The following is a 12,936-nucleotide window of genomic DNA, read 5'->3' as shown; positions in this document are numbered from 1 at the left end:
AATAAAGTGGTCGTTGCTACCTTCTTTTAGAACGAAAGAAATTGTAGAGAGAAAGAGAGATTAGCCTTATCAGAACCTTATGACATAAGACACTCTATTTACCGATGATAACTTCGGAGATACAATCTAATCTCTGACGCTGATCCGTCTTTCTCCCTACAATAATCTATTCCAAGTCCAACAAACCGTCCTATGAAGCCGAGTATCGACGCGAACCAGTAACAAGATCCAATGATATTAAAAATTCTACCCACTCAAAGGTGGAAACGAAATGATACAAGAGATACATACCATTTTCCACGGAATATCCAAGTAAACGCTTCTCTAAATAAGTACTGTTACGAGCACCCTTTGGATGGATCCAAGGCCTGCTGGTGCTCGCGACCGGAACATCGGCTCGATCGTCTTCTTCTCGCTGTCTTCGTGTTCCGGTCGCGAGCACCAACAGCCCTTGGATCCATCCAAAGGGTGCTCGCAACAGTACTCTCCTCTATCCCTCCAAACCGCGTCAACCAACCCCCAAAATCGCATCCTTCCACCAGGAAATACTCCGAAAGCAACCGACAACGAAACCATCCCTCCCCCGATCTCGGAGCATCGCGACTCAAACGTCACGGCGAACACGCAGCTCGAATACCGCGATGGTGACCGCGGTTGGCGTCGTTGAGCATGCTCACACCGACATCACCGTACATCAAGACATGCCCCTGCTCCAGAAGCTGCGGACCTGACCCGGGCGTGTCTCGCGAAACGACGAAACTAAAGACAGGAGGTAGAGAAAAACACCCTCGCGAGGTCCTCAGCCTGGAGTGGGTGGGGTCTTATGTCAGTGAATATTAAAGTTGTACTGCTTACGGCTGGACGAAATGCGAAGCCACCGACTGACCGCCAGTGGCTCCGGGTGACAGTTCGACCAGGCTATGTCCCCGAAATGGGGATAAGGCGAGGACGTGGTGGTCGCCTCGACCTGTATCGCCGTGGTCAGGTCCTGCTGGTAGTCGTGTTTGGTCCTCTTCGGCTGTCGTTGGCTCACGGGGCTGGCGAGCATCGCGTGAGTGACGTGGTTCAGTCTCTTCCCGTTAATCTGAGGTGGCGGGTGAGGCTGGTCCAGCTGCTCAATTTGCTCGAGCTGTTCCATAGGCTCGAATATCAAGCTGGGCATTGAGGCCTGGACCTGGTAACTCCTGGACACGGGCGAATGGGCGATATTGTTCGTGCGGGGCAATTGCACCACCAGCTGCGACTTGTCCTTGTAGACGGGCGAGTAGATGGTCATCGCAGCCTCGGGATCGATGTCCACGGGCGTCTCAGCTTCCAAGACGTTGGTGGGCAACGGTGGCTGAGCGCAGGCCGCCGGCAACGTCGCCGGAACGACCGGGATCGCCGGTGAACCTGTGCTCGGTACCAGGGTAGCCACCGACGACGTCTCCTCGTCGTTGTTGGTGGCTGGCAGAGGCGACAACGACGGCAGGACCACGGATATAGGCGCCATCATCGAGTTGGACTGGGACGAACCGGTCGAGTTCGCGATCGACGACTCCAAGCTCCTCAGCTCCTCGTTGGCGAAGTCCTCTTCGAGCTTGGTCTAAAAAAGAGAAGCGTTGGCGAGCCGCAATAAGAATCGTACGGCCCTTGGGAGGTGGTGGCGTTTAAGTGCCCAAAAGAAACCATGCCTTACAGGTTTAGTGGAGCCATGCGGGGCCAGACACCGATAAAGCAAATCAACAGCCTGCAATAACAAAAACAGAAAACAGGTATCAACCGACACCCTCCTTGCTCGCTACGCGTCGCAGCTGACTCGTCTGGGTCGATCGATCCATGGTTGTCAGCGACGTTTTACTAGTCGTTTCTTTTACGCGGGGACGTCTCGTGACGAACCCGACACCATCCGAGACAATATTTTTCAGATTTTAGGAGAAAGTAGACGTACGCGGGCTTTGGTGCTTGTTAAACGTGGCTCGAAGGAAGGTTAAAGTGTTCTGATTGCAAGAAGGCTTGGGAATTGAATTGATTTTTGTGTTTTTTTTTTTATTATTATTACTGTGGCAATAAGAAATTAATGGTTACTACTGAAGCAAGAAGCTCCGAAGCTTCTTTATATGAAAAGGGAGAATTTTGTCAAATTTTAATTGTTGAAATAAAAAAGAAATCAATCTGTGTGTATTGAGTTGATTCATGAATAATTGGAGGCAACAAGTAATCGTGCTTTTAAGGAACATCATACGAGTAGCGACTTTCTAATTTGTCTGATATATGGGAACAAACGATAATTAACGATAATAATCAAGATCCATATAATGATACAATTGGAAATAAATTGTAAGTTAGAAAAAGAAATCTATTTATGAAACAACCCTACGAACTGGCTCAGTGACCTGTTCCTATAAACTACTTTCTAACAGCCATGCTATAGAATTCTAGAAAGAATAAATGATAAACATCTGAAAAATGCAGAGTCCCTTCAAAATACATTGAAGAAAAGCTACCTATTTTTGTTTTCAGGCATACAATTTAGTAACATCTTTCGAGGCCACTTAAAATACCACCAAAGATCGCGATATATCCAAGTTTCAGCCAAATCGAAAACATCGTCGCAAAGGGTGCGACTCGATTCTCCACGAAACGGCCCTCCTCTTAGGCTCTATTTCCTCTGTCTAATGGCGCTGGGTTTCGTCTAATTACGAGATCTACGAGAGTTGGGAGAGTCGTGGGAATCGATCGAGGAGACTCGACGACTTCGAAGCATGGCTTGACTACATTTTGACTGGCAGCAGCCACGGATCACTCTGCCACCTGTTGGTCTTTGAAATCTAATCTCTGGTAGACTGTGTCAAAATCCATTCGGTATCCGGATACTCTTTCTGGTATACGAGATGCCTCCATCGTAGACTCGACGGAAACAAGAACCAGCTACATTCGGCAATTCTTTAATGAAAATTCCACGCGACGCGCATCGTCGCATTTTATCCCTTGTGGTCGATTCTCAGGATACACAGGGTAGCTTTTACAAGAGATTGTTTCAAATTACCCAATGGAGGGTTTGATCAACCCCCTACTGTAAAATTGAACCCCTTAAGGGGAGGTTACCGTTCATGACGATAAAAAATTAGATTTTTTTTTTACATAATTTCCATCCTTAAAGTGTTCAGAACACATAGATAAGAGAATATTTTCATATCTAAGGTATTTTAAAATTTGTAGCGCAAGCTAGGAAACAGGTAGCTGTTTTTTTTTTATATAGCATTCTTTAATTGCATTCTTGAATTCAAAAATTCAATTTGCGGGGACCATCACGAAGCGATTTTTGTTAAAAATTGATTTACACATTTTTTTGAGTTCATTGAAGAAAAAAACAACAGAAAAATTCGTTTTTCTTTTCAAACGACTCATTTTTTTATCCAAAGGATTTTTAGAAGATGAAATACGGTAAGGCTCCCTCCAATTTATTCTACTTTAACAATTCGAAATCCGTTTTTGATTCAGATAAACCATCAAGGCTGTGAAGCGCACCCGCGCAAAGCAAACGACGCCGTGCATTTATTTATTTGATCTGAGCTGGAACCGCCATTTTAGACTCTTTTTTCATAACAAAAATTGAAATTTAACTTCCAATTATAAAAGAATATATTACTTCGAAACCTATATCCGAAAGTATTTATTTTATATTAAAAAAAAATTCCAGAACTTTACGCACGTTTCATACATCTCGACGGTAACCTCTCCTTAATTAAATATCGGTCAAAAATCATTTCTATAAATTTCCTTGGTGTAATTTGTACAATTCAAGAACACGTTTCAAAAATTCTAGAGAAACTCGTCGTTCCAGAAAATTGTTTCAAATGTCCAACAACCATGGAGAGTTTGATTGACCCTCTACTGCCAATATTTAACTCCTTAATTAAGAGCCAGTAAAAGATCATTTCCACAAATTTTCTTGATGTTTGATCATCCAATTTGTACCAGAGGTCTTCCGAGAGACATCTTACAGCCCCGTGTACTCGGTCACTTATGCTTTACCTCCGATACAACAATGAATCCATAAATATATAAATCCATGTAACCAAGGAATTTCTTTTCTTCTGCTTTTTTTTTAGAGTGAAATATAATAGAGGGTTAATAATAATGTCCACCCGACGAAACGCGTCTGAAATTGTCGTGAAACGTATTTGCATTCGATGGTTGCTTACACGACCAAAATCAATTTTTATTATCATTCAGAAATGCACAACTACCATTTCGTCCAGATATTCCACTGGGAGCGTATCGATATTTCGAGCAAATGAACCGTAATACCGAGCGAAATCCGATAATTTTGAGTAAATAACGTTGAGTAATGAAAGCTTTGCGAATCGACGAGCGGAATGAATACCAGCAGCGAAATAAATAGCGAACGTCTACAAAAGAACGAAGTGAAATTATTTCGGCAATCGAATTATTTTATCAATAATTCACGTCGTAATTCGCAACTGGAGATTGCCTGCAGACCAAAGTTTCAATTGTACGCACTAACTATCGTATTACCATGCATATCACCTCACATGATCGTTGTCACGATATGTACATTACTATAAAAAAAAGAGAAGAAAAAACACACACAAGAAAGGAAACTACGAAAGAGATCTAAGTATCGTCTAATCGTCGCGGTACGTTTCATCTTGAAGAGCGAAAGAGAGATCCTGGACCGAAACAGAAGGAAAGAAAAGATGGAAAAACTTTCATTTCCTTTTCTGGGGCGCGGAAAGCTGCGCGCCCGATTCGCAAGAAAATGGTTCGCCATCGAGCCCGTCTACAGAGTCGTCGAATACAGTGGTAATTAACCCTCTAGCTGCAGGAATAAATACTATGAAGACAAATTTTGAAAAAAAAAAAAAATATCGAATTCGACGTTTTGCATCGTCTACACTAATATGTTGTAATGTTTTTCAGAGAAGAGGGTGTTTTCGTGTCTAAAAAAGGAACGGAAAAAAATTGCTCACGACGGAAAATGTGAATAACACCTATTTCTATTAATATACAAATTATCAAAGTGAACAATTGCACAGTTGCATTTTTATAATTCTAACTAATACTGCGATAATTATCCTTTCCCTGAGGGAAAATTGTTCATAACGAAATATACGAATAACACCCATTTCTGTTGATATATGTTATCCAAGTCAATATTTACACAAGCATATCTTTTTTATAATTTTTCAAAATTCTAACTAATATTCCAATAATTGTAATAGGAAATCCTTCACTTGCTCCATTTTTTCTCTGATCGCTTGTGGAACCCTTTTGTAAGAGTTAAAATTGTCGTGAATTATTCATGAGCATAAATAGAATATACTTTGTCAGTATTAAACTCTCAAAAGCAGTCCAACGCGTTAGCGAGGCTCCCGCAGCGGTCCATATTCAGCGACTGATGCAAAACTTCAAACTCGATTTTCAGAAACTCTACAGTTACGCGCCAAATTCGACCTAAATCGGTGACCCGCAGGTGATGTCGTCCCCTAGTTGGGTCGGCCCGCAGCGAAAGGGTGGATAGAGACAGGAACGAAAAAAAAAAAAAAACACCGAGAGAAAATTCGCGAAACAAGAGATCACATCTAACGAGAGGGGCTCCCTGTGGTGTAACTCTAATTTTTTAACGAGCTCATAGCGTTCGAAATACTGAAGCCAACGGTACGTATGGTACAGAGAGTGGTATTAAAGTTTTGCTTATCTCTTCAAGTATGGCTCTGGCTTATATCGAAAACCAGATTTATTATTGGCAAGGTGCCTGCAATATTCTTTTTGGCACAGCTTGTAAACTCGTTCGTAATTTTTTCCTAGACAGAATTTTTACCGATATTAACATTATTTGCTGTTTTAGATTCTTCATTGAGGTCCTTACATTCCATTCGAATTATAATATCGACTGGTTTGTCAATATTTTATTCAACTTAGGATCTTGCAATACTGATAAATACACGTGAAATTATATACGAAGCTAAAATTGTGCTACAATTTGAAGCTTAATAACGTAACATTTGCAATGGTATTTATTTTTCTAACACCATTAAAATTCACGAATCCTATCCGGATTTATTTTCTTTAACGCCTGATCTTCATATCGCGCCACTATTAAATTAATTAAATACGAGTCCCTTAGTGATTTATAAAATTAATTGGCGATCAACGCGTTAATCGTACCATCGATATCGATCACAAAACGACTAAAAACAAAAAATCGCAGATACCACGAGCACCTAACGGATGTCTCGGTATTTTAATCAGAGAAATTCATATAAATATCTGCTCTATTTAACCTTACTCCCGAGTTGCATTAATCACGACCTGAGCTATAATGATCGTACTGTTTATACACAGGGTTCGATAACTTTTTGTTTTCTTCAATGAGAAGATTACCGGGTCAATCCCGTGTCAATTTCTTGAGCAATCAACTACGTGAATGATTGGAAGATGCTCGAGGTCCCAGGCTCCAGTAATGGAGCGCTTACCTTCGCAAGAAGTGGTCTAAGTGGGTTAGGCCATGAATTAGATAGCTGATTTCACTGTAAGCATTCCCTGACCTTATATGCATCCCTCATTCAGACTACTTTTAATTGCGCATATTTTAAAGTTTCTCAGAAGTTGTCTAAATTAAAGCAGACATCAGAATCGATGATACTTTCATATCAACATGTACAAAATTTATATATATTTAGTTTCTATTAGTGGGATGCATTCCTTTTAAACTCCATCAGGATTTTTAAACTCGCAGTTCTATATCCAAGATAAACAGAGGGAATCTTTCTCATTTAACCCACAATTATCAATATATTATAAATATAAAATCTTTTTTCAGGATTAATTCCTCGTGAAAAAACAAACCGAGAAGTCCTTTACCGTTTTCCAATGCAAAGCTTCCTTACCCAGATACGAGCGATTAAATAGTACCCAGGCGACTCCCGCGCGCGCCATGTTTATCCGAATCAGCTGATCGCGCGGCAGCGCTTGCAAGTGAAACCCAACGCGTAGCAACTTCAACTCTCCATATCTCGCTAACCAAAGCCCCGATTTCAAAACGGTAAAATACTTTTCGGTCCATTTTATCGCAAAGAATTGATCCTCCAAATAGTATCCACTCTTTTCGAAAACACTCTACATATACCAACGTCTCCAGTATTCCAAACTCGTTCCTAACAAGTTAGAGCTACCCCCAGGTACCTCTCCTCGTGTGTATACACTTGCGGACTCCTACCAAGGATGGAACAGAGACAGAAGTAAGAGAACGTGACGTTGGTCCTTACCTTTGGCAGTGGATACGTGTCTGGCAGCGACAGAACGGGCGGCGAGCTGGGCGCTTCCGTTTCGACGGTCAAGGCGGGGGTGTTGGGTGTCAGAGGGTTCGTCGCGGACGATACGGTGACGGTGCCCGTTACGGTCACCTTCGTCGGCCTGATCGGGATCTCTTTCGAGGCCCTGTGGTCCGCGAGGAGCTTGTCGAAGGTTTTGCTCCGACCGAGGACCGTCCGTCGCAGCGAGACCGTGTGCGCCTTGCAGGTGAGCGACCTGGTGCAAGGTTTCCCGGTCTCGTCGTTCCAGACCCCGCAGTGCCGATCCGGATCGTATTCCCGATCCTTGAGCAACGATCGGTCCGTTTTGAGCCTCTTCCGGCGAGGCTGGCAACCCGTCGTCCCTGGGCTCTTCACGGGACTGGAGGTAACCGCGGTTCCAGACGTGTTCGCGGTCTGAACCGGTGGCAACGACTCGAGGGGCGATCGGGGCGACGTGACGATCGGTAAGGACGTCGTCGACAAGCTCGTCGGGACTGTGGGCTGGTCCGCGGTGCGTTTCACGCTCGTGTGATTGATCTTGGTGACGCTAGTCGGGATCTGCGGCGACGACTGCGCCTTTTTCAATTTCGACACTTTGCAATAGGGCGTTTTCACGGGTGGCTTTACGATCGGGGTAGAGGGAGGTGGAAAATTGACCGTGCCGGAAGGATGACGACTTTCTGCGACAAAATACACGAGCAATGTTTACAATTGGTAGCCTGTGTGGTTGGGTCGGACTGGAAGGGGAAGACTGGTTGTTTTTGTATATATTTGTTTTATAGGTAATCCCTCTGTAACCCAGGTTGTGTTTGAATTTTGGAGGAGAAGTTTAAGATGATAATATATTGATGAAGATTTCGTAATGGGATTCAAATCACAATTAGTACGCATTGATACAGATTGATTATGGAGGTAACGTGACTCTGAAGTCACGAAGAGTTACAGAGGATTAACGATACTCTTGAAGTGTGTTAAAGAGGGAAGCTATCCGACAAAGAGACCACAGAAATAGATATTACTCACCCAACTTCGAATAAATTTTCATTTGGCAGGCTTCTAATAATTATATTTAAAAAAGTAAGGGTGAGCTACTCTTATGACTTCCTCGATATACTCGTACATCTCCCTTTAACATACTTCAAGATCATCGACATCAACGAGGTCGTTAACATCGTAAATAACCATTGAAAAATCTACCATTTGCATTGAATTGCCTTCGCATTGAATTCTTTTAAATAAATCAATAAATTATAAACAAATTTTGCTTTCGTTAATTCAATTCTTTCGAAAATTGATATGCACCATATTTCATAAATAAAATCGCGTATGCGTATCTCGGAATATTGAGAATTGAATATAGTATTCAAAAGTGATAATGAACAAATTGTACAGTAAAACCTCAATTCAGAGAACAGATTTAGAAGATGGAATGACCACTAGATCTTCCTAATCTTCCATAAAAATCCTATACGTAATAGTCTACTTAAACTAAAAGACTTTCAAGAAATAAATTTAATAATATAGTACTTTTAAGTAACACATTATACATGTTTAAGCACAATATGGTTTCTGTTTACATTGACTGTTTACATCTAAGAAATCATTTGATTCGTCATTTTTCATATTAGTTTAAATATATACATATATTGTCAAGGCATTAACAATTTGATAATAACACGAGAAACGAATAGTTATACTTTTGAATAATACCGACACATGACCGTCGAATTTTGTTTATTAAATTGAGGTTTTATGGTAATAGTTTTACAACAACAATGCATGCATGCATTAGGAATTGTGTAACTTTATTCTCTGGATGATTCATTATTGTATGCATGAAATAAAAATTAATTCTTCAAATGAATAATTGAGAAACCCTTATGCACATAGAGTAAGCTGATTCTAATTTAATAAGTACACACTAATGCTAAGAAAGAGAATATTATGAGAAAGTGACATACCCATATGTTGAATAAGAGCTTGTGGTTTGACTATGGCGTGGCAAGTTTCGCACACTACCGTATAAAAGTTGTCCCTCTCGGGACAAAATCCATATAGGTCAATGTCTGTAACAGAAATTCTCTTGTGAGAAAAGAATCACCAATGTTACATGATAAAGAGAATTGCATAGGTCCAAAATTAAATGAAAATATTACAAATTACAACACATGAAATACTATTTACCTTCAGCTGCAAGACGCGTAACTGAACTAGAAAGTTGACCTTCTGTTTCTTCATCACCTGAAACAAACCAAATCCTTTTATGTAGCAAATAATATAGTAACTGTTTACTTAATAGTAATGTATCCCAATAGTAATTACTTAGTACTTAACAAACAGTAACAGAGAGTACGTAACAATTTACAGCTAACATATTTCCAAGACAAATATTTAGAACAAGAAGAATAAAAAGCTATCATAACTGATCTTACACTTCAACATAAAGCTGAAGTTTGTTGCATTATACTTGTAATTACTATCTGACCAAAGATTACATCAAATCCTACATTAATATCAGTCTCTAACTCTAACATCTTCCCTTCAAAATATTATTCTTATACATCTCTATTGGTTTCAAAAATAGAATGAGAAATAAAAGAACACAAACTTCTGGGTAAACAGCTTTTATTATGGTTACATATTGTACATGCACAATCTTCCAACAGAGTCTTGTACGAGAGGAAAGAGAAAGATAACAGATACGAATGTTTTAAAAAATAACAATTATTTCTTGCTCAAATATGTAGTCATCGATAACATTGTGTAAGGAAAATTAATTATTAGATTTTTCAGAATAATATTTTCATTTCCATTTGTCAGCAAACTAAAATATTATGACAACCTGATGTTTTCTTTCATAACTGTGGTTTGAAAATAATAAATATATGTAATTAAAAATATTTGTAGTACAAGAAATCCATTTTTTCAATGCACTCTATATTTTTATATTCTACTTCAAATTATACATTTCCATTATTCTCACACTAAAGTTTCCTACACAAAGATGGGCAGAGGTCTCATCTAAATATAAAATTCAAACACAAACTACTGTTCTACATTATTAAATGAAAGATAAACATCATTTTGAAGAGCAGAATAACTCATTAAAATCGAATAAAAATTTAATAAACATCTCAATTTAATTACAATACATTGGCAACATTCTTATAAAAGTTTGCCTCTGTTTTGGAAGGGGCCCCGAAAAATTGCTGGACGAAACGTGACGTTATAAGATTTCAGTACATTGATAAATGAAAACAGTGTATTCCTCTGGAAAGTCCACAAATTAATCATCCTATACGTTTAATAATCAGAGCAGAAGTATCTCAGAGTACGTTCAATCGGTAATGATTTAACGAGCTCCTAAAAACGAACCACGCTACACGGCTAAACGCTACCATTCGACGCTCCGTGTATTTCACGGTACGGTATTCGTTACGAATTACATAATTGTCAGGGAAAATGATCGCGAAAACGCGCTCGGTGTCCCGACGAAATGTCAAAAACGCGATGCACGCGGTCGGGCGATCGTTGGGCGACGATTTTTTAAATAAATGCGTGCGAGGGGGGCCCCTAACGTGATGCCCGTGCGTCAAGTCGACGGACAAAGGAGCATCGAAGTTGAGGTTAGGTACACGGGAGCTGGGACGCTCGTCGTTGTCGCGTTTCCGTGCAGCGACAGCGAACGAACGAACGAGCTTTTTCGATGTGAATCAGCGCACTTACTCAACGGCTTGTCTCGTCCGATTCTTTCTATCCAGCTGGACCAGGGCTGGCCGTGAAAGAATGTTGGACTGTCACTTCCCGACATTGCCAGTGGCGCTCGCGTTGTGAATGAAACACGATGCGAATTCTCGTGTTGTATATAGCGAGGCGAAAGTGTTTGGGCCGCGTGGACTGTCAGGTACGGCGGCGGGTCGCGTGCAGTCTGCCTTTCCTTCGACACGTCGATACCTCGAATACATTGAGCTCGCAATAGATACGTGATTATTCCCTGTTGTGAATGGGGAAAGAGCTTATCGAACGCGGATCCCGTCTGGCATGCCTCTGTCGGGAAACATCTTTCACGGACACCGGGAGATTCTCTGTAGTGCCTCTTTCTCGTTTGTACGCCCGAGTACGAATAACACGCTTCGGCGTACGGCACGCACGTACGGTTATTACTGGAGATTCCTGCGACTACATTGGACGATTTCTCGTGACGTCACCAATCTACAGTCGACTTACCCGTGCGCAACTTGCGCGGCGATCCAATCAGGCGTCGCGGATTTCTGCCCCCCTGCCGACCCGTCTTCGCGTCTTATTGGCGATCGCGCGTCGCTCAGCAGGTGGATTCAAAATTTGAAATTTGATTTCGTCGAGCACGCCCGAAACTTGCTCCACACGAATAATTCGTCCATAAATTAAACTTTTGCAATCAGGAGAAAACAATCTTTGTTTATGTTAGATTTCGTGGAAATCTTGAAGCATTAATAAAGATATCAATCCATGAATAAGTCCTGAAACTCTTCGCGTGTTCTTTTAGAAAACGTAAAATGTTCTGACTGGGAACAATCGCGAATAATGAAAGAAAAATAAAACACATATCACCTGTAACTTGTTCTATAAAAATGGCAATTTCATTCATAAAATGGAATTACATTTCACGTTGACATTATAAAAACTGACACATAGCGAACGACCTACGGGTGGTTTTATTCCTCATATGATATTGGAAAAAAATTCTCTCTCTCTCTCTCTCTGTTGGTCGCTTATTTTTCTCCCTGCGCTTTATACTCCATTAAAAAATAAAAAAAAAACAACACCAATAGGTCCTGCGTCCTACAAGCTACCTAATTCATGCAAACACACTGGGGATACATACTTTTGTAAAAAGTATCATATATTTTTTCACAGTTATCTTATGTCATAGGACGTTAATCCTGTGTCGATACAGTAGATCTCATCGATACGGTCGCATCTTGCGAAAGTATGGAATGTGACTAGCAGAAGGAAGACGGCGTTGCAGTCGTCTAGCATTGAATTTGTAACGGGGAAAAAAATGAACGATTTATCATTGTATGCTAATATCCCCTAAAGTACGATCTCGCCTGGGGCTCTACTTGAGCAGCTTGGGGTTTGTGCCTCGTGTCACCGCGGTGTTCCTGGATCGCTTGCCAGTTGAGGAACCAGAAAGGTTGCTTCTCCTTTGGCCAGGTCTTTATTCGGTTTATCAAATCGATATCACCCATTGCGTCCACTGGCAAGTCGATCGGAATCGTCGACGTGGGCATGGCGGTGGTCGTCACGGAAGTGCTATCGTTTTCACCCAGTCGATTCGCTAGCGTTTCGGCGACTGTTGTCGTTCGTTCGTCGAGATATTGGGGAAGAACCTGAGGATAGCGATTGGGACTCCCCGCGTAAGGTGGCCTCTGAGACTGCACCAGGCAGAAGATGGCGAACAAAACTGCGACGTACTTGATCTGCAAGGTTAAATCACGATCGATTCGGTTGATGGAACGATTAAAAGTCATTATTCACGGTTACGATACTTTTTAGAATTAAAAATTTGAATTAAAAGAATTAAAAACTCAAAACTTGATGGAATAATTAAAAGCCATTATTCACGGTTTCGATACTTTTTAGAATTAAAAAT

At 41.0% G+C, this 12,936-nt stretch overlaps 2 protein-coding genes across 4 annotated transcripts in view; both read right to left on the bottom strand.

Annotated features, from left to right (window-relative positions):
* Nucleotides 1-11,761, bottom strand: part of LOC128873759 (ataxin-7-like protein 1) — a 26,851-nt gene extending 15,090 nt beyond the window's left edge. The window contains exons 1-6 of one of the 3 annotated variants that reach the window (XM_054117577.1): nt 11,028-11,761; nt 9,486-9,542; nt 9,263-9,367; nt 7,275-7,981; nt 1,679-1,729; nt 856-1,585 (exon numbers count right to left, since the gene is read on the bottom strand). In XM_054117577.1, the coding sequence (XP_053973552.1) occupies nt 856-1,585; nt 1,679-1,729; nt 7,275-7,981; nt 9,263-9,367; nt 9,486-9,542; nt 11,028-11,112 (1,735 nt within the window). In that variant the 5' untranslated portion in view covers nt 11,113-11,761. Of the gene's footprint in view, nt 1-6; nt 1,586-1,678; nt 1,730-7,274; nt 7,982-9,262; nt 9,368-9,485; nt 9,543-11,027 lie in introns of those variants that run through there. The other 2 variants (XM_054117581.1, XM_054117580.1) reach the window with 2 other exon arrangements.
* A 137-nt stretch (nt 11,762-11,898) lies between these two features.
* LOC128873771 (uncharacterized) overlaps nt 11,899-12,936 on the bottom strand; it is a 1,892-nt gene continuing 854 nt past the window's right edge. The window contains exon 2 of the mRNA XM_054117600.1: nt 11,899-12,763. Within this exon, the coding sequence (XP_053973575.1) occupies nt 12,365-12,763 (399 nt within the window). The 3' untranslated portion in view covers nt 11,899-12,364. The remainder of the gene's footprint in view (nt 12,764-12,936) is intronic.

Source organism: Hylaeus volcanicus, chromosome 3 (genome assembly GCF_026283585.1).
Source record: "Hylaeus volcanicus isolate JK05 chromosome 3, UHH_iyHylVolc1.0_haploid, whole genome shotgun sequence".
In the NCBI taxonomy this organism is placed as follows: Eukaryota; Metazoa; Arthropoda; class Insecta; order Hymenoptera; family Colletidae; genus Hylaeus; species Hylaeus volcanicus.
Note: the sequence above shows the minus strand (reverse complement) of the source record. Positions and strands in the feature narration are given on the sequence as shown.